This window comes from Eleutherodactylus coqui, chromosome 8, assembly GCF_035609145.1.
Source record: "Eleutherodactylus coqui strain aEleCoq1 chromosome 8, aEleCoq1.hap1, whole genome shotgun sequence".
NCBI classification, from domain to species: Eukaryota; Metazoa; Chordata; class Amphibia; order Anura; family Eleutherodactylidae; genus Eleutherodactylus; species Eleutherodactylus coqui.
Window position 1 is genome coordinate 12,870,947 of NC_089844.1, and position 23,270 is coordinate 12,894,216.

Here is a 23,270-nt window from a genome sequence, read left to right on the forward strand (position 1 = left end):
TGGTACAACCTCTTTAAGTAGCATTAGGTTCAAGGCTAGCACTCCTTGAAATAGATTCCCCCAATGTTTTTTCTCCCTCTTGTCTATTTTTTGGGGTACTTTTGTTCCAGAGGCGGAGTAATGTTACCCGGCACTCTCCCTTTGTACTGTTGGAAAAATTCATAAAGTTTTATGCCAGTTTCTGAAGTAAAAAAGTCACAAAATATTGCTTGGCTTATTGAGAGGAGGGGTGGCCACGCTGGACTGACATAAAATGCTAGTCTACATATATTTTAATCATTATCCCCTGAATCTTCCAGTTCCTGTGGTCCCTCTTTGGTATTCCAAGATGGTGGCACCACCCAGTTCACCTTATGTGTCAATAGACTCAGGTACGACATGCTTCTCCGATTGGCCAATGTTACTCACGTGAGCAGCTACAGCCAATAAGAGAAGCCTGTGGTGTCTGAGACCAGTGATGCCCTACCAGCCTTGAAAGAATGAAGGGCAGATTGAGAAGGCCAGATCTGGGGGACAATATCAGAAAGCCTAGGAGATATTATCAATCTTTGTAATGAATTCGCTCGCATTATGTGGCCAAAGTATAGGAGTCTCTATTTCGTCATTTTGTCCTCCAATGAAAACCTTGGTTTGATGCGGTCTAGGACTGTTTTGTTCATGATCTTGGCTGTCCAAGGAATTTGTAGACGTTTTCTCCAGCATCAAAGTTCAAAGACATCAATATTCCTCTGGGTTATTTTATTGTGTGCAACATTGTCAGCCGTAAGTTCTGATTGGTAAGATGATTGCGTTGAGTATCCAGCATTTTGTTGCAATGCTTCTGTTTTTGTTTATCCAGATCTTATCCATACTTAACATTGCGCTGTGATCTAGCGAGATTCATAGAATGGTAGAGTTGGAAGGGTGCCCCAGGGTCATCAGGTCCAACCCCCTGCTCAGTGCAGGATTCACTAAATCATCCCAGACAGATATTTGTCCAGCCTCTGAAGACTTCCATTGAATGAGAACTCACCACCTCCCGTGGCAACCTGTTCCACTCATTGATCACCCTCACTGTCAGAAAGTTTTTTCTAATATCTAATTTGTATCGTCTTTACACGTCTTGATTCTCCTTTGTGGTCGATTTTCGATCTGAGGAAGATGAAATCTTGAACTGCCTCAATTTCTTAGGCATGGCCACAGCTTGTCGTGTTCAATGCAATCGATAAAGCATATGTACGCCTCCTTCTGGAATTCTTGGCTGTTTTCCATGATCCATCGAAGATTTGCAATTGGTCTCTTTTCCTTCTGCTTTTGCGAAAACCAGCTTGTTCATCAGGGAGTTCCAGTTCCACTATTGTCATCATGCATTTTTGTATAATCTTCAGTAGGATTTTGCTTGCATGTAATATTAGGGCTATCATGTGGTAGGATGAGCATTCTCTCAGGTTGCCCTCTTTTGGGAAGCGGCATGAAAACTGAACTTGCTCAATCTTTTGGACACGATTTGGGCACAGTTTTTGCTTTTGTCCATCCATATTATGTTTGCCGATGCTATCACTGCACTGCGTGCGCTGCGGTTTCTTACCAACCGGGCTGTGATAGTCGTGGGCGTACCATGTGACCTTGAGCAATCAGCTGACGCTGTGGCTCAGTTACCTGCTATGCTTGAATAATGATTGGATGGGGTGCAAGCATGCTCAGGTAACTATGTGAGATGCTAACGTCCCCGTCCGTTGATCTCCGCACTTACCTCTATACAAGAGTCACTTCTATGGTAATGTGTTTTGTAATGAGTTATCTAATCACTAGTAGGGCAGTGATTTATTACTATTGGTGCTGCTGGGGATGGAAGAATAAAACCAACTTTTAGCTATTTTTTCAACTTTTTGCTGTTCCTTTTTAAGAAGAGCGCCGAAAATCAGAAAAATCTCTTCCTACTGATTGTATTTTATCAAGATGTTGGGGAAGAAATGAGAGAATATGATGACATGATCATGCTGTTTGTAGTCTGCAAACGTGGATACACATATATACTGGACAGGGTCGCAGCTAAAGGCTCATGGGCCCAGGTGCAAAAGTTTATCTTGAGGCCCCCCAACTTCTCTTGACTCCTTAATGCAGAGGCGTACCTTAAAGCTCCTGGCCCCAATGCAAAACCTGTAACAGGGCCCCCAACTATAATGCTTTATTCATAGTACTGGGCTCCCTATATGGAGAAGAGAGGCCTTATGGGCCCCCTAAGGCTCCAGGGCCCGGGTGCAACCGCATCCCCTGCATCCTCTATAGTTACGCCAGTGATACTGGGTATACGCTTTGATAGAGTTGCTCATCATATAAAAAGTGTTGAAACTTTTTTGGCATCAAAAGTGCAGTGATTCATTGTGGTGTCCAACCACAATTATCAGAAGACCCAGATGTGCCAAGAAAACCTTCCCCACCCCATTACTGCACCTCCACCAGGAAGGGGTCATCAATTGATGCTCCTTGTGCCAAATTATGCCTCTAACATCAGCACGGACAACAGAAATCTGGACCCATCTGACCAGGAGATGTTTTTCCGCTGCTCAGTGATACAAGTTTTGCGCTCTTTTGCCCGCTGGAGTCTCGTCTTCCTGTTTCTCTTAGACACAATGGCGCTGGAACTGCTCCTGACTGCGTAGTGCTCGTATCTATCTATCTCATATCTAACTATCTATCTCTCTATCTCATATCTACCTATCTTATCAATCTCATATCTATCATCTATCTATCTATTTATTTATCTATCTATCAATCACATATCTATATATTTATCTATCTCATATCTATCTATCTCTCTATCTCATATCTATCTATCTTATCCATCTCATATCTATCTATTTATCTATCTATATATCTCCTATCTATCTATCTATCTATCTATCTATCTATCTATCTATCTATCTATCTCATGTCTATCTATCTATCTATCTATCTCATATCTATATATTTATCTATCTCATATCTATATATTTATCTATCTCATATCTATCTATTTATCTATTTATCTATATATCTATCTCATATCTATCATCTATCTATCTATCTATCTCATATCTATCTATCTATCTATCTCACATCTATCTATCTATCTCCTATCTATCTATCTCATATCTATCTATCTATCTATCTATCATCTATCTATCTATCTATCTCTCTATCTCATATCTATCTATCTTATCCATCTCATATCTATCTATTTATCTATCTATATATCTCCTATCTCTCTATCTATCTATCTATCTATCTATCTATCTATCTATCTATCTCATGTCTATCTATCTATCTATCTATCTATCTATCTATCTCATATCTATATATTTATCTATCTCATATCTATATATTTATCTATCTCATATCTATCTATTTATCTATTTATCTATCTATCTATCTCATATCTATCATCTATCTATCTATCTATCTCATATCTATCTATCTATCTATCTCACATCTATCTATCTATCTCCTATCTATCTATCTCATATCTATCTATCTATCTATCTATCTATCTATCTATCTATCTATCTATCTCATATCTATCTCATATCTATCTATCTGTCCCATATCTATCTCCTATCTATCTATCTATCTATCTATCTATCTATCTATCTATCGCTCATCTATCTATTTATCTATCTATCCTATGTTATCTCATATCTATCTATCTGTCTATCTATCTATCTAACTAACTATCTATCTCTCATATATATCTATCTCCTATCTATCTATCTATCTATCTATCTATCTATCTATCTATCTATCTATCCCCTATCTATCTATCTCTCATATCTATCTATCTCATATCTATCTATCTCCTATCTACCTGTCTCATATCTATTTATCTATCTATCTATCTATCTATCTCATATCTATCTCATATTTATCTATCTATCTCATATCTATCTATCTATCTATCTATCTATCTATCTATCTATCTATCTCATATCTATCTATCTATCTATCTCCTATCTATCTATATATCTATCTCATATCTATCTATCTCCTATCTATCTATTTATCTATCTATCTAATATCTATCTATCTATCTATCTATCTATCTATCTATCTATCTATCTATCTATCTATCTATCTATCTGTCTGTCTATATATCTATCCATCTCTCCTATCTATCTATCTATCTATCTATCTATCTATCTATCTATCTATCTATCTATCTATCTATCTATCTCATATCTATCTATCTATCTCCTATCTATCTATCTATCTATCTATCTATCTATCCATCTCTCATATCTATCTATCTATCTATCTATCTATCTATCTATCTATCTTTCATATCTATCTATCTATCTATCTATCTATCTCATATCTATCTATCTATCTATCTATCTATCTATCTATCTATCTATCTATCTATCTATCTATCTATCTATCTATCTATCTATCTATCTATCTATTTGTGATGTAGATGTAACCCTACAGGCAGAAGATGAAACACAATAACAACTGGGACAAGTTGAGCCTATCTCAGCTAAGCTTGCTTATTGCATACATTCCCAGGCTTTTATTAAGGTCACTGTGCTGTTTATCGACTCTCGCCATTGTTTCCATTAGCTGTTGTATGATGACAATTTAATGACAGAAGCTTCATTAGAGATCATGAGAGACGTCTATATAATATTATTCCGGTTCCTGCCGCGCTGATATCTGCTTTCTTCTCGCAGTGTTCATCCATGATTGAGTATTACTGTATGCAAACATTTGCTTGTTGTGAATTATATTTGGATGCGATGTGCTTGTTAAATGTTTCCACGTTCTGCTTTTGATAGAAGATGTTTGTGAACTCGTATTTATTATTATTGTAACTGAAGAGAACTTTTTGATGGATTCAGAGAATCCTTAGGGAATAGGAAATGGGCAAAGAAAACAGAGAAATATCTTCACCTATTGGAGGGATTTAACTATTGATGACCTATGATCAGGATAAGTTATCAATAGTTGATCGGCGGGGGTTCTGTCACTTGGGACCCCCACTAATCATCTATTTTCCGGGCCCAGTCCTTGCAGACAGTGCCAGAATCAGACAGCTCTATCCACATTGCAGTGGCCTGGGTTGGTATTGAATTCAGTGGGAGCTGTACCTGCAATACCAACATGGGCCACTGCAATGCGAACACATCAGGGTGGATGATCAGCTGATCATGGGAGATCCAGAGTGGTAGACCCCTGCTGATCAACTATTGATGAACTATCCCGAGGGTAGCTCCTCAATCATTTTGTGATGTACAACCCCTTCTTGCCCCAGGATGTGAATGTATGTTATGGTTGGGAAGCAGTTCTCATGAATGGGCTTACATTTATGCCCTATGGATGGTGTCATGGTCTTTGATCATTACGATTAGCTATAATGCATCGCAGTACAATAGTATTGCAATGCATTATCATTTCGATCAAAGCATTGCGGGTTCAAGCCCCCTACAAGGACATAAAAAATGTAAAAAACAATAAAAATAAAAGTGGTGAAAAAAACATGTAAAAAAGTAACTTTCTTTGTACTTGCCCTCTGTGTTAAAAAATAAATTACCCCTCCCCCTCACATATTTGGTAGGATTGCAACCAAAACAACCTGTATAATAAATTGAGTACACTTTTTGTATCCTGCACAGCACGCAGCTTTTTTGTTCATATTCCCTAAAAAAAAAAAAGCAATAAAAGTGATAAAAAAAAGTCATATGTACCAATAAAAACTACAGGCCATCACACAAAAAAAGCAAGCTCTCACGGAGCTCCATGATATAAAAATAAGGAAGTTATGGGACTTTGAATGCGGTAATGCAAGAAAAAAAAAGTTTATAAAAAAGAGGGATTTAATAGTATAAAAGTGGAAAAACCTAAAAAAAAAATATACATTTTGGTAGTGTCGTAATTGTACCAACTCGCAGAAAAAAGATTATCATGTCACTTAGGCCATATTCACACGGGCGGATTTGTCATGGGTATTTTGTGAGCCAAAATCAGGAGTGTGTCCAAAATACGGAAGAAATACAAATCTTTACATTATACTTTCTCTCCCCTTCTGGTTTTGGCTTACAAAATACCGACGAAGAATACGCCCGTGTTAAAGAGCCCCTATGCTGTATGATTTACACGGTTAGAAGAACAAAAAACAATAAAAACAATGGCAGACTTGACATGTTTTTTTTTCTTCCTGCCCTCCAAGAAAAATTAATAAAAGTTGTGTAATACATTATATGTACCCCAAAAATGGTACCAACAAAAAGTGCCGCTCTTCATGCAAAAAACAAGCCCTCATACGGCCGTATCGACAGAAAAATAAAGTTATAACCTTTGAAAAGTGCAGATGAAAATCCCCCATTGCATTCTTAGGACCGAAATCGGCCCCGTCACTAAGGGGTTAACTGTATAGTAGGATATAATCTAGAATAACCTCAATATCCAGTACTTGATGCGTCCTTAGACAAGGCTGATCCCATTACACAAACACAAGGACATCATTTTTTTCTTTAAGGGCTCGGTCACACGGGCGTTGTGTTGCATGATTTTCTGTGCGCATAACTGATGCGTTCAAAAAATCGCGTGACCGAAGCTGGCGTCACGGCGGAAAAAAACACTGCTAGTAGCGTTTATCCACACAAAAGGGCTCAGTCACACGGGCATTTTGACCCTCAAAAAGAGCGCTGCCCGCTATCCCCTGCCACTGCTGTGCCACAGCTGTCACAGAGGAGCGTGATGTTCTCCCATTGAATTCAATGGAGCTGGCAATACAGTCATTGAACGCAATGGGCTGCTGGCCAGCGCTGTAGTCATTTTTAAAATATAAGCCCTTCCCTGAAAACCATCCCAAAAATTCATGATGAATTTATGAATCGGTGAGTGCTGCCTCTGATTGGCTGAGCGCAGGGACCAATCAGAGGCATCTCTCAGCTGTCATTCAATAGCTGAGAGCTGCCTCTGATTGGTCACAGTGCTTAGCCAACCAGAGGCAGCCCATTCAGCAGGCAGGGATTTTAAATCCCCGCCTGCTGAATACTACTGAGGGCAGTGCAGGGAGAAGAGTTGGCTGGACGCGGCTGAGCCCCGGCTGCCGCAGAGAGGTGAGTATACATTTTTTTTAATTTTTACACATTTTCAGGATGGTTTTCAAGGAAGGGCTTATATTTGAATCACTTCCACGAAAATTACTACAGCGCTTGCCGGCAGCCCATTGCTTTCAAAGGTGCCGGCTCCATTGAATTCAATAGCAGAACATCGTTCTCCTCTGCCACAGCTGTCACAGCTGTGGCAGAGGACCACGATCTTGAGTATATGATCTCAATGGGGTTAGCGCTGCTGCCGCCGGCCCCATTGAGCGCAAGGTGAAACTCCTCGATGCAACAGCATCCAGGGGTTCTACATACACAGAACACCGATTTGTCGCAAAACGCAGTAACATGCGTTCTGCGAATCGTTGTGTCCTATAATTTTCGCTACATGCGTTTGTGTGCATGTAAAATTCGCACATGTGACTGCTCCCATTGCAAAGCATTGGGTCTATATAGATGTGGATTGCAAACGAAACTGTCAGACTCGCATACAAACGCCTGTGTGACTGAGCCCTGGCATGGATTGGCCATGGAAAACACCCGTCATCGTGGCAGCGGCATCCTCTCCCCATAACTGGTTAATCAGTGGCATAGTCACATCCGAAAACCCCAAATTCAATTCTGAAGCATTATGAGCATCAACAGCTAGATCTCCAAGCAGATGCAACAATATCACATGTACAACCAAACAGTCAAATAGAAAGGCAGCAGCATTTCAGACATTTTTCTGTAGTTGGTGAGGGGCTAAATTCCAATGCAAGAATCCAAAAAGGCAGCCCAGCCCTCTTAGGGGGCTTCTACGAGCCACTGCGGTGAGGCTGCAGTCACAGCCAATAGCAGGTGTAGCTACCTGGAGCATTACACACAGGTAAGCAGTACAATAACCTATGGGTGACAGGTGGAAGACAGTCGCACAGATTTAGTGCTGGATACCAGGAGCTTCAAGTTATGTCTACCCCTTCTCCACCCTATTAAAGGGGTTGTACCAAGATTTCAACTTGTACCCTAGATATTCACAGGAAAGAGGAGAACTTACTGATTGGTGGGAGTCTCAGCGCTGAGACCCCTGCTAATCTCAAGAATGGGATTCCTGTGTCCCCCTCTGCATGTCACTGCGGGGTTCGCTACTCTCCCCAAAGTGACATGAATGAGTGGAGCTCTGGCCCAACATGAGCGATCAATACTCCATTCATTTCAATGAAGCTGATGCAAACACCCAAGTGGGTGAAGCTTGTGTATCTCCACATCCCCATTGAAAGTGAATGGAGTGTTAGCGCATTTGCTCGACCAGCGCTCCATTCAATCTCTTCCTCACTGCAGGGGTGCAGTAACCCTGCAGTGAGGGGGACGGGAAATACGGGAGCGCCATTCTCGAGATCAGTAGGGGACTCTACGGTGAGACCCCCCTCCTATAGAGTATGTGCGTAAAGCCCATAGTTATACAAAAATCCACCTTCCTGTCTAGTTCTATAATACGTTATTAGCCATGGAGTATAGTCGGGGGGTACAGAAGTTCTACTGTGTTTGTCAGGCCACAGAGCTGGAAACATGACGGTTGAGGTCTAAGAGGTTTCCCTTCCCCCACTCCTCTTATCAGCTTATATAAGGTCATCTGAAATGTGTGATCTATTTTGAAGGAAATTAAACAGTTTTTCTTCTTATTTTTATAATTCCCGTATTGTAATTAAGTATTAGATATAAAATGTATGTGCAACAAACTAACAGGAGCTGCTTTCATGTTTATAGAAATCAGGCACGAAATCAGAGTACATCGATTTACGCGGGGCTCAGATTGAGTGGACAAAGGAGAAGTCCAGCCGGAAAAATGTATTCCAGGTAAATCCAAGTTTTCTCTAATTTTTTGCATATAAGATTTACTTAACTGTATCGTCATTAAATGTGGTAAAATGTGTGAGCCTCGTAAAATGGTTCGGCACAGGTCTGAAACGCATAAATAGTCTCTTCTTAATAATAAAGGAGCCCCGTCCATGTATACTCGGGGCAACAGGACCCCAACTGTTAAGCTTGATTCACATCTGCATTCAGGGATTCTGCTCTCTGGTTCCGTCATGAGAAGAGGAAGATGAAATCCGGGCCAGGAACGGCACCTGCTGAACCCCATTGACTGTAATGGGGTCTGTCTAGTTCCTGGCATTTTCCCAGGATTTCCTGCTGGATCTGTGCCATAGGCTCCAAATGTAACCTCTAGTGCAGATGTGAACAGGTCCTTACCTCAACCTCATACGGTGATCTTAGTTGGGTTCAGTAGAAGTGCAGAAGGTGTAGTTGTTATGGCCATAAATGCAGCCATTCTGGGGTCGTCTGTAACCTGCTATATCTAACTGCTCTTTGAATACATTTCTTTGCTTGGTCTTCTGTTTCTGGTCCTGTGAAATTTCGCATTATTCCATACTGTTCTGTGTTGGAGTCAAGTGTCCTATTCAAGAAATTGTATTGTAATTAAAAGGGGCGGCCTGGAGAGGAAAAAAGTAATGGAAACCTGCTCAGCCCTGGGTAAAAACATGAAAAAAGGCATACCCCACCCGATCCCCTGCAGCTGCTGTTCTGGGGATGCCTGGTCACCCGCTGCACTCTTCTTCCAGCTGATAATGTGCCTTCACAGGGTCATGTGACCACTACATCCAATTATCAGCTGATCCTGATTTACATACACCCAGTAATTGGCTGTCCCCATGACCGGATGTCATCCTTAGAGTTGGAGGATGAGAGCAGCAGGAGATCGGGCACCGTCAAAACGGCGGCTGCAGGAGATCAGGTGAGGCCAGTGTGACCCTTCAAATGTTATTACAAATGTCTGAGCAGGTAATTTGTTCTCTATTGATGTTACCATCTGAGTTTACTGGTCTATTATTAAAAATATATATGTCTGAATTAGGGCATTTGAATATCATAAAGCGTGATCTCCCACTAAGGGCATCTCTCAAGAAGCCAGAGTAGAAAGACCCCAAGTAAGAACGACTTCAACTCTGCAACTCTAATAGCTCCATGTATCACATGGTTGCCAACTCATTTGAATGGACAGCACATAATATCACAAATGCCTTGCAGTGGCCATACCGGTAGACATTTGCCTACATCTTAAAGCATAATCTAAGGGATTTAAAAATATTTTTTTAAAAACAGCCGTGAGTCTACAAAATGAAAAATGAATTCATACTCACCTTATTGATCCTTTACCGATATGGTTCCAACTCATTCCAGACCTCCACGGGTCTCTGTTCTTCCTTACATTGGCTCAGTGTTGTGGCTGGCTGGTTGTAGTGGTTGTGTTTTTAGATGGCATTTGATCAACTGTAGAGGATAACGTAAAGCGGCAGGGAAGTCAGAACCGGATCAGTGGAGCAGCAGAAAGAGTCACAACTGGATTGGTGGTTATCTGTAAGGTGAAAGTAACTTTTTGCATTGCATGCCGCTCCCAGCTCTTTAAAAAATATATTGTTTTTACCATTGGACAACCCCTTTTTAAGGGAAATTTCCAAGGCTAACTATTATCACTTGTCCATAGGATAGGTGCTCAAAGTCAGACCGGTGGGGATCTCACTGCTGAGAACCCCACTGATCTTGAGAACAAGGGTCTTGTGTCCACCTCTTCTCCTCATTGTGGGCTCACTACGCCCTCCTCAGTGATGTGAAGATTAAATTGAGCTGCAGCCAAGCATATGTAAAGCCCTCCCTGGCAGGGTAAACCTCAGGGAGATTTGATTAATGACATGGGCACCTCACAGCACGAAGGCATCACTGGCATCAACAAAGGTCTTCAGTTGACCAACAACAAATAGTCTCTAATGGAAAATACCCGACTCCCCATAGGGTTTTCTTCCAGATGCTGTAAGACTTGCCGTAAATGCATGGTCTCTGTTACCAAGCATTCTACTATGGGGTATCAAAGCTTCTTCCAAAATGTTCCTTTTCTGGTAGCTCTCAGGAACTCCAACTTGGTCCTCTCATCTATTCTACAGTGTTCTTGTTACAGTGCTAGTAGGGTTCACAGGTACACATGGTGCGGGACTCCCTGACCATCACCCACGCCAATTTACTTTCCTGGAGGAAGCCCCAAAGGTGGACAGGTCCAGGCCTCCAAGGACAGGGAGGAACCGCCGTACCAATGCAGATGACTTACTAGTACCGACAGGCTAGGCCGATAGAATAAACCAACACGACAAGAAAACCACAGAACACAGGCAGAGCTGGATTGAAACAAGGTAACTTTCACTGGAGCAGGACCAAAGTCAGACACACAGGGAACGGAACCAATAACTGGCAACTGCTATCAGTAGCTGCCAGGCTATATTCAGGAGTCTCTGCCCCTTGGGCTGAGACCAATCAAGTCGGCTGGTTGGCGCTCCCAGCCAGCCACTATAAGTCACAGAGGTAAAGTGCGTGCGCCTCACCTAGCAGGCACGCGCGCACCACACACCGCGCCCGCACACCGGAGCACAGCGCCGCCGTTCGCCGATCCGAACGTGGGCGCAACACCATCCCAGAACACCGCGGTGAACCGCGCCACTGCCACCCGTGGTCCCTGACCAGCCTCATAGTAACAGCTCTCACATTGTTCCTCTCTACTACTTTCTTGAGTCATACCCTCAACCCACCGGACCTTTTATATTTCTTGCAATGTTGTTTTACACAGTATTACGCTCTCTTGAGCCCCTCCTTCTTGCCTTTATGTACCCATGCATCCAACACCTTAAAGCACAATACAATTTAAAGAAAACCTTACAAACACAGGATATTTCCATCATATGGTTGCCCTTTACAAGTTCCCACCTTGTCGCAGGGGCATTCGCTATCGGAAAACAGCCTGAGCCTGTAGGGCCTCATCCGGGCCACAAGGGCCTTCTAACTTATGGCTAATTGATAAAAGTCAATCTTAGGACTACCCCTTTAACAGCTGATCACTGAGGGTTACAGTTGACATGACCTTCGATGATCAGCTCATCACCACCAGTCCTCGGTTAGAGTAAACGCATTCTCCAGATGGGCCCAACCCTTTAAGTGTATAGCAATGTGAAATAATTGCTGTCTTAGCTAATTGGTTCTTCATTGTTATTTTATGATTGCCTCTCGCACATTACGACAATATTATACAATATGTAAAAGAAGCAAATAATCATTTGATGATCCCAAGTACGAAAAGGTCAAAGTAAACAGAGAACAACGTCCCTTCTGGTGCGCGGAGCCGGCGTTTAAGCCTGATAATATGGAAGTGAGGCATTGTGTTGTGTTTCTTTTTTTCATTACCTCCGGTATAATGAAAGGCCACACAGTGAAACGAGGCAATAATTAGCCCGGCTGATGTGTTCTCTTAGAAATGTCAGTAAAAATTTCCTTGTTGAAATTAGCCTGAGTTTTCAATTTAAGACCATGAATTATTGATTGTATATGGAAAATGACCACTGAATAATTTGGATAAGAGGAATCAGTGAGACGGAAATTATACCTGTTAGCGATGTTTACATTTAAAATCCATTATATGGGAGGGGAGTTATTAATTATGGCCATATAATGAGACAGTGTGCAGGTGCTTAGGCCGGTATTATGTATTCGCGTCCGCAGAGTTGTTGGTTTAATAACGCCGAGGATGTATTGCTTATTATTTTCTGTTTAAATTAGCATGCACGGAGAAATGTTAAGGTGAAGCGGAGAACAAGCCGATGAAAAATAGACAGCGGGAACAATTACTTTCCCTTTAAACGCAATTACAAGTCTGTTTGGTGCCGTCAAGTAAGGTTAAGGCTTTCCATCACGGGCGGCGCTGAAGGGACGATTTATGGGGAGATGACATAGCTTGAAACATTTTTTTGCTAAGTGCACTTTGGTGTTTAGGCTGAAATTTAAGGCGCTGAGGATTAAAAGGATTACAATATAATCTTAAATAATCCTAACTGTCATTTACACAGAAATGGTGGTAATAACGAAATAAAACCGCGTTAAGGAAAGTCGCTCGGCAGACGAGATGGTTGTTGTCCTGTGATTACCTCTTCAGAGACTACAAAGAAATCAGACCTCGTCTTCTCTTTTTAAAATCCCGGAGATGTCATGGATAGAGTTGAGCGAACCGAACATCTCAAACCCTGTTTTGGGTCGAAATTTACTAAAAATTCAATTAGTTGTGAACCTGAGCAGTGCAGCATGGCCGAACTCACTAGAAAGAAGGCGATGGCGGTGCTCAGCAGTTGGCATTGTGGGCTTGAGGCACCAAGGTCATGGGTTCAATCCTAACCAAGGACAACATCTGCATGGAGTTTGTATGTTCTCCGTGTTTCATAATAATTACCTTTATTTATTTAGCACTAACATATTGGGGCTCATCCACATGTACATTTCACGTATGTAAAAACGTACATGAAAAACACGTGTAACGACGCGTGCGTTTTAAGTTTACGTTTTTAAATCATTTGTGTTGTTTATATTTTGATACATTTTTCACTGTAAACGTTTTTTTCCTTCCGATCACACATAATGAATGCTTTAGGCGCATGTTAACATGCGGACATGAATTTACATACAGTTTTCATTGACTGCAGTATTTAAAAAAAACGTATACATTTCCATCTTTTTTTAGTTTTGCGAGACAGAAAAACATAAAAGGCTACATATATCAATCCCACAGAAACACATAGACACTCATGCTAGGCTAAACATAGTCATATTCAACCATTATAGCCTAATAGATCCGTGAAACGCTACATTTTCATCCGTTAATTGGACAAAAAAGTATGCATCTCATGGATGAACATATGCCAGTCCGGACGGCTGTCTCACGGATGCTGTTCTTGGTCAGTTTTGAATCCAGGACTGCAAGGCAACAGTACTAACCACTGAGCCATCCTGCTTCCTCTTCTTCTTTCTTCTAGCGCCTTCTACTGAGGAGGAGGAAAGGGGAGAGAGCAGCAGCATGGTGGCACCGAAGTGAGCATTGTTGCCTTGCAGTTGTGGCTCACATCTGAGCAAGGACAACCTCCACATAGAGTTTGTATGTTCTTCCTGTATTTGTGTGGTTTATGTCTCATAATAGTCACCTTCCATTATATGATGCATACATCCGTTGAGGAAAAAAGGAAGGAAGGAAATAAATATATATACTGATGCCTTACTACACTTGGGTCTTAGGTTCAACTTTAACAAAGGACTGCCCCATTATTCACTTATTTTAGGGGTATTGGTGAAGTTCCAATTCAACCAAACTTTTCAAAAATTTGCTCACCACTAGTCATGGAGGACAGGCTGGACATACTTTCCTTGTCACTCACTCTTCAGCAGTAACCCAGAAAGTGGCATTTGGTTATGCCATGCAAAATATGCAAACTAGGTTAGAACCGTCCCATTGGTGGTCTATAACTAGTATGTGGTCCTGGGCTTTCTTCATTATCTGATCCTTAACCCTTCCCCCTGGCTTTTGATTGGAAGCTAGTAATAACCTGCCCATCGGACGGCTCTACATGCAGCGTGTGGTAGAATCAAATGCTAATTTTGGATTTATTGCTGCAGGCTGAGTGACAAGGGAGGTTTATTTAGCACATTCGGTTCTTCCTGTGCCACTGGCTTAGTAGCTGAAGATACGCCAAAAGATGTCCTTTAACATTTCACCAAATTTGTAAAACTTTTTACATCAAGATTTATTATTACTTGCTAATGGCAAAGCCAGACCACACTTCTAAATACATCAGACCAGAATTCAAAATTAAGACCCCCTAAAGTCATTCCAACCTTAGGTCACACCTCGAAAGTCATTCAGACCTCAAATTAAGCAGCTAAACCCTTTAGACCCTAAAACAGACCTATAAAGTCATTCAGACCTTAAAGCAGACCCCTAGAGTGAATTCAGACCCAAGAGCAGACAAGTAAACTTATTCAGGCCTCAGATTAGACGTCTAGACTATTTTAAACCCAAGACCAGACCTCTAAAGTCATTCACACCCCGAATCAGACCCCTAAATTCATTCAATCCAAACTCGTAAACTCGTTCAGATTAGACCACACTTCTAAACCACTTAGATCTCAAACCAGACACCTATAATAAATTCAGATCCCAGAACAGACGCAAACGCATGCAGACCTCAGAGCAGACATGTAAGCTCTTTCAGACCCAACAGCAGACCTATAAAGTCATTCACACCCCAGATCAGACCAGTAAACTCATTGAGACCAGACCCTCTAAATTTAGATCCCGCACCCCTAGATTTATTCAGATTAGACCACACCTCTAAACTCACTTAGACCTCAAACCAGACTCTTAAACTTATCCAGACTCAGATCAGAACCCTAAAATTAGTCAGACGCCAGACCAGATGCTAATATTAGCCAGACTCTAGATCAGACCCTTAAAATTAATTCAGACCCCAAACCAGATTTAAAAAAGAAAATACATAATAACTGTCCTTGGCTCCTCCACTTCCAGAGTCTATTTCATAGAAGGCCGTGATGATGGTGAGCATCAAGACCCATGGTCATAGTTTTGCTAGATTCGAAGATACACTGCCCTCCTCTACTGTATCTATGACAGCAGGTCCATGGGGTCCACACAGCCGATTTCTACAAGCCTGCTTTCAGAATGCCTTCTGCCAATGGAATGCCCCGTATCCATTAGATTGCATATGAGCCATGAATTTCATGGCATTCTATTGTTGGGGCATTTAAAGTGTGAACACTTGTACTCAGCTATTTCCAGCAGTCCCATTGGGATGATTGGAGCCATAATGCACATGCATGACCACTACTCCATTCATTTGGGCGCAGTTGGACTCCCACTGATTAGATAGTTATCACCTATCTTGTAGAAATGCTACATTTTTTTTGTGGGTCAACCCCTTTAAGATCAAGTGGGGTGTATATTGTTCTTGCATGGGATTCCTCTGCTGTCCATGAATCTCCCCGTTCCCCACTCCAACTGATGTCTTTCAAGGGTACGGGAAAAAACCTATAAGAATATTAATAACAGGGGATATTTAATAACAACTGACTGCTCTTCCTTAATAGGCAATCAAGTGTAGGCAAAGACCAATGAAGAAAACCTCCTTGTTCTTCGTTAATACGGCCATTGAAGCATCTGTGACCCGATTAGCAGAAAATAACCTAGATGCTCAATCTTTCATGCTTCCTAAACCTTCCGAAGCCATGGCCGCTGCAAATCAACTTCCTTACAATGGATTTTTTTTATTTGCCTACTTGGTCTTGTCTCAGCTGTTTGCCTTTCTGAATTCAATATATTTGACAGGTCACCAGGGAAGATCCCTGCATTGTATCTGACCTTATTGTACATTTGGCCCGTGGTAAGAAAGCGCTCACGGTCCTCCAAGAAGCAATCTTGGCATAATGAACTTATACCTTGAAGGAAGATATTTGTTGTTTAGATGTCGGTTAAATGTAACACATCATATTAATTGACATAAAACAATGTTTTACTTTTGTTTTGTCATTTTTTTTCCTGCGGTTTGTTTCTTTCTTTAACTTTTTTCGTATGTATAGAAGGCTTGTTACTAATTAGAATAATTAGAATTGTATGCAGTGCCATGTGCTACAGGAACTCTAGATTGGCCATCAAGAAAAGTTGGATGATTTTTTTTTCTGAAGCAGCACCACTCTTGTCTGCAGGATGTGTCCAGTACTGCAGCTCCATCCAAGTAGCGTCATTTAAAATCTATTTAACTTTTTTAAAGAAATCCTGGGAAGGGGTTCTCTGGATTTATTAAAAAGGGTTTTATCACAGAAAAGGTTCTTAAAGGGGGCACCTGTAAACATAACTGAGTTTTCAGCAAGTTGTCTAATATATCCCAGGTTCTACCGCTCATCTTCTGCTGTTTGCATTCTCTTTCATGTCTGTAAGTTCAGATTTTCATGTGATCTTCCCCATTCTTCTGTTGGTCTGCTGTTTGCATTCCATTATCAGGGAGGGTGTGTGTTGCAAGCCTAGCATTCTGGAAAGACAGAGACTGTGGGGATAATTATCACAGTGTCTGCAGATCTGTCCGACTGCTGCCTGTGAAAATAGCCCCTCCCATTAGAGGGGTTATCCAGAGAGAGAAAATATTTATCTGGACCAGAGGAATCAAAACCTCTACTTCCGTCCCAGTTCCATTATGGACCCTCTCTGTGCCCATGACCTAATCTCTCTGTCATGGCCAATGCAGAGGCTGAGAAGGGGGCTGGCTTAGTTATTAAAATGAGCTGAACAGCCAGCCCCTGATATTAGGTAATGGGCACAGAGAGGGTTCATATTTGGAACCGAGACAGAAGTAGAGGTTCTGACAACATTAGTATAATTATGTTAACTGTCTTTGATGATTTTGATATTAATCAAAAAAATTTAAAGGGATTGTCCAGTTGTCAACTATTAATGATGTATCCTTAGAATAGATAATTAAATGTAGATTAACAGGGTTCCTCTGCCCAGGACCCCACTATTCAGCTATTCGCTAAAATGGTGTGTTCATGCACTGTAGTGGCCTGGGTTGGTATTATAGGCAAAGTTTCCATTCCTACCAATGGTATTCCAACTAATATGGTTCTAGAGAGTAACAGCCCCAGGTGCCATATTGGTGAGGAATCCAACAGTGGTTGGCGCTGTGGTTGGCATGAGGGCTCAAAGGTGTGACCATGCTGCATTCTCCTGTAGGTCTGTGGTTAGTCTATATACAGCAGAGATGTAGCTTCCTGCCAAGAAGTGAGTCAGGTTGTGGCGAGTGCTGTACTAAAGAGAGTGTGCAACTGACACGATTACCTAGAAAAGGCTAGTGTAACCCAGAGTGTGATTCTACTTCGACAGTTACAATTGCTTTATTTTTTTAGCTATTCATGTTTCTTTAAATTTGTAGCCATGTTGGTTACGGTGGTGGTAAAGACGCATGATGCAGCCTGATTCCATAAGTAAGAAAAGTGTGCAGTGTGCTGACCTAGGGATAGGAGAAAGAGAGATAGAGGAATTCTTAGTGTCAAGAAAAGAGATCAAATGTCTCCAGACAGTGAAGAATTGTGCACTAAATTAAGTGTACCTACTGGCTTGGCTGACACAGTGGTCCCTAAAGCTGCCAAGTGTCCACCGGTCCACTAACATCCGGACCAACTCAGCCAGAATCCTGGTAGAGGGACATCACGCTGCTATCTGCCACTGCCATCAACCCAGGCCATAGCTGTATGAACAAGAGGTTGTACCAGCTATTTTCTGGCTGAAATGTGATCTTTTGGTTCCTCTTTCATCAAACATTGGTCTATTCCCAGGCATCCTATAGATAGAAGCCATTAATTCAGTTATACAGGCCAGTCCAAGGAAGAAAATATATACAGAAGATACGAGACTCCAATAATGTTGTTGCCATGGAATGGCTTGACCAATACCTTGAACCAATGAACATACATTACATTAGCCGACAGCTGGGCCATTCTGGATGTACAGCCTAGCTGCGGGCATCATCTCCTTCGGATACGAAAGAGTGTTGAACAGAAACTGTGACCAGTGCAAGTCTTAGAGAGTTGAGGGGTTGAGAAAAAGTCAGGACTGTGATTGAGGCTGCAGCTCATGCTTCTGAGACAATGGAGATGAAAGTAGGTCACTAACTGGAACAGTGAACAGCTGAAGAGAAAGGGATTTTATCAAGACCGTCACGCTCAGGACCACCACATGGTGCAACCTGTGTAACAAGTATTGTGCCTCTCCTGGGGGAGAAGAATATTATTGTATTGCACTGAAGTTTGCACTAAGTGACCTATCCTGTGTGGCTGAGTATTATTGACATCAAAAGACCGCCCCCGAGGAGCTGAAGCAAGCCTGAGACTCTTCCTGCTATTCACTGCTGTTGAAATTATCAGGAAAAGTTAAGAAGAGAATTTCCCTTGTGAATCTGCCTTGTCAACTACCAGTTTGTCTGTGGGTTAATTGAGGTGGCAGCACTGGGGGACCACATTTTTTATACTTAATGCCTCCAAGCAGGATACTGGATTTCCTGCAGGGTACCTTAGCCATTATACAGACAGTGCCAGTTGTGTGGCTGCTGATGCTGCAATGGCTGAGGTGCGGTACCTGAAGGTCTTACTTAGCAGGTGTGTAGTCGAGAGACAGGCTTGATTCAGAGCTGGCAGCACAGGTGTGTAAACCAGGCCCAAGCTTTAGGGCAGGGCAGGCAACAGACAGAAACAGAGTTGAAAATACAGAGCCGAACTCAAGGAGCATAAAAGTCAGAATAGTCAGAACTGGCAAGATGCAGAACCCGGATTACACACAAACTGAGGCTTTATCACAATGGTAGAAGACCTGTTGATTAAGCATTCACCCTTGGGTGTGGATGCCTGATATAGGCAGTGCAGGGAAAGGATAGGAGGGGGACGAGTAATGGGAGGGATCACTGGCCCTTTAAGTGAATAGGTGGGAGTGTGCATGAACCCTATGAGCAGGATTGAGGAAGTGGGAAGTGGAAGAAGCAGTAGCATGGTGGCAATGTCTCGTGAATGCAGGAGCAGGTGAGCCGTAGTGGAAGCACACCATGATAATAACATAAACACAGCCCCAGAAACAAGCACAGTACATCGGTACAATACCAGAATCAAGCTTGGACAACCCCGTTAGGCATAACGTTAGCACATGACATACAATAGTAAGCTAAAAAACAACATATTTCTAGTCCGAGGGATCTCCATAGTCACAATGAGGAATGCTATCAGTCACGGCAATGGACAAGTGATCTTCCATAACTTATGATATTCACTTATTTAATATTATGGACATTTTCACGCAAGCTCCTATGGACTCCATCACATAAATCATCCCATTTCCATAGTATTATCCATTTCTCCCCTTAGACTGTAAATCACATGGTATAAATCAAGTTTTAAGGAAAAGTATGGCGCGTTCTCCATGAAGTGGCAGCCATTATTGCTCATTACTCTCACTCGCTGACTGGCCATTAATGAGCGGTAATGGATGGCTCACTTTACTCATTGCACCACTATGGGATGATTTATCACTGAGAAGATTAGTATTTCTGTAGAGCTCTGCAGCAGTGTGGACCGGAGGCTTTACCTCCTCAATGACAGGTCTAAAGGCAACTATGAAATTAGAGATGCTCCTGGGCTGCGAAGGATATCTTATGTTACTCATCCCATCCTATACAGGCTGTAACTGCAACACTTGTATGATATCACATCATTGTGAAAGATACGGACTTACTGTTGTCATCAGTCTGGAGATCCCATGTGTGACGAGTCATTAGAGGGGTTCTCCAGAATAGATGGGCTGTTATAAGAATAGGCCATAAATATCAAATCAGTGGGGGGCCAAATCTGCACTCCTGCCGATCATCTAATTGAAGGACTGCGACACTTCTGGCATCGCAGCTCAATCCCCTTCACTTGAGGAAGACTGAGCGGCTGCGAGCAGTGATGACAGGCACAGACACTACCAAAATTACAGGCTCTGCCTGGTGGACAGTAAAGGGAATGCAATGCTCCCTGGAAGGCCCCACCCTTCAATCAGCTGATCGATAAGGGTAGTGAGAATTGGACCCCCCCCACTGATCTGAAATGATAGTCCTAGACCACCCCTTTAATCCCTTAATAACATTGCCTTATTTTTTACTTTTGGTTTTTCTTCCCACTTTCCAAAAGTCACAATTCTTTGCTTTATCCATCACTGTATCTGTCGGAGGGCTTGTTGTTTTTTGCAGGACGAGTTGTATTTTTCATTGGCATTGTGTAATGTACTGAAAAATGTGAAAAATTTCTAAGCGGAGTGAAATGGAAAAAAGGCAATTCCGCCATCTTTGGGGGGCGGGGGCGGGGGTGGAGTCTTGTTTTTACAGTTTACACACTGAAGGAAAAATGACATGATAACTTTATTCTATGGGTCAGTTCGATCACGACGATATTACATTTATTTACACACATATATATATATTTTTTTTTTTGTTTCGGTTTTTTTTTTTCTTTTGCTGTACTACTTTTAAAAAACAAAATGCCTTTGGAAACATCCTGTAGTTTCTATTGGTACCTTTTTGGAGTACTTACGACTTTTTGATTGCTTTTTCTAAAATTTTCTTTGGAAAAACTTTTTAAAACTTTTATTACCTTTTATTTTTTCGTTAACTGTTTATAAAACTTTTTTAAACTCATTTTTACATTATTTTAGCTCCCATGCGGGACTTGAAATTGTGATTGTTTGATTGCTGATACAGTATAATGCAATACCATAGTATTGCAGTATACCATGATCTGACAGTTAGTCTATCAAGCCACACCACAACTATTTTATCTTTCCATTGATATAGTTGTGTGAGGGCTCTTTTTTCGTGGAAGGTCCTATAGTTTCTATTGGTACTATTTTGGAGTACATATGACTTTTTGATCACCTTTTATTCCATTTTTTTTCACGGAGGGGGGTGATCAAAAATGCAATTCTGGCATTGTTTTATTTTCTCATGATGTGCACTTTACAGGATCAATAATGCATTACTTTGATGGATCCGACTGTTATGGATGCAGTGATACCAAATATGTTTTTTGGAGGGGGGAGGGTTCATTTTTTAATTATAAATATGAAAAAAAGTTTTTTTTAAGTTTTACTGCTTTTTATTTCTTCTAATAATTTAAAAAAAGCCTTCTTTAAACTCATTTGTACATTTTCTTTAGTCGCCATAGGGGACTTGATCTTGCGATCCTTTGATTGCTTAAAGGGGTTGTCCCGCGGCAGCAAGTGGGTCTATACACTTCTGTATGGCCATATTAATGCACTTTGTAATGTACATTGTGCATTAATTATGAGCCATACAGAAGTTATAAAAAGTTTTATACTTACCTGCTCCGTTGCTGGCGTCCTCGTCTCCATGGTGCCGACTAATTTTCGCCCTCCGATGGCCAAATTAGCTGCGCTTGCGCAGTCCAGGTCTTCTCCTGTTCTCTATGGGGCTCCGTGTAGCTCCGTGTAGCTCCGCCCCGTCACGTGCCGATTCCAGCCAATCAGGAGGCTGGAATCGGCAATGGACCGCACAGAAGAGCTGCGGTCCACGGAGGCAGAGGATCCCGGCGGCCATCTTCACAGGTAAGTATAGAAGTCACCGGAGCGCGGGGATTAAGGTAAGCTTTCTGTACGTCCCTGCATCGGGGTTGTCTTGCGCCGAACGGGGGGGGGGGGGGGGGGGGGGTTGAAAAAAAAAAAAAACCCGTTTCGGCGCGGGACAACCCCTTTAAGGATTATAATGCAATACTGTATTGCTGTATGCTACGTTCTCGCAGGCAGTCCATCAAGGCCTGCCACAGCCAGCCATAGCAACCGAATGGCACCTAACAATCTCATTGTGGGGGGGCATTCAGCCCCCCAAATACCGATTGGGGCATTTATATGTCATTTACATGAATTAAATTAAATGTCAAAGACAGCCGGCACCTGCCATGTGGGAAGCTCGATCGGCACCTGATCCTGCTCCAAACAAACCCTGCATGCCCAGGATGTAAATGTGCATCTTGGGTCATGAAGGGATTAAATGGGTTGTCCAATCTGGATAATCACTTGCTATATGGTGGTCTCTTGGACCCCACTCATGACATTTTTAACCAAAACATATTTCTTCTAGAAGACACAAATCTATTTCTAGAATGTTCTGTAGGTGCAGGGCTGCTTTAATCACAGGTCAAATAGTGCATCTGAACTGCACCCCCTGGTAGTGGCACTACTTTGAACTGTACCCGAGTCCTCACTGCTTCGGGCCCATGGTCTCTGCCCACTTCTGGTGCCTGTCTAAGCCTTACTGAGGCCAATCACTTGTCTCAGTACTCATTGAGGCTAATGATTGTCAACAGTAGTCATGTGCATAGATGGACCGCTAGACCTGAAAACTAATGTAGACCACGGGGAAGTCCCCCAGAGGAGTGCAGTCTGCTGGAGTAGGTGAGTATAAGTGTTTTCTTTGCCAAAAAATGTTTGTATTGGAGGGGAGCAGGCCGATGATGGATGGGGTGGATGGCGTGTTTCAATACCTGTGCACTGGACCCACTCAGGTATTAAAACATCTCTGTGTAGGTAACCCATTTACATGAGCATATGTTTGCATTAGAAATTACCGATATGATCACCGCATCATGATTAGAGCCAAGCGCATCGACCCAACGTTACCACCTAAATTCTGAATTCATTCTTTGATCACCTACTCAGTAATGTCAAGAACTGAGCTCCCCGGAGCTTCCAGAGGGAATGGAGAC

General features: G+C 42.0%; 1 protein-coding gene across 1 annotated transcript in view; it reads left to right on the forward strand.

The window, feature by feature from the left end:
* The window catches only part of ARHGAP15 (Rho GTPase activating protein 15), a 730,617-nt gene that overhangs the window by 151,508 nt on the left and 555,839 nt on the right, over nucleotides 1-23,270 (forward strand). Inside the window, exon 7 of the mRNA XM_066575178.1 lies at nucleotides 8,811-8,900. Coding sequence (XP_066431275.1) covers nucleotides 8,811-8,900 — 90 coding nt within the window. The remainder of the gene's footprint in view (nucleotides 1-8,810; nucleotides 8,901-23,270) is intronic.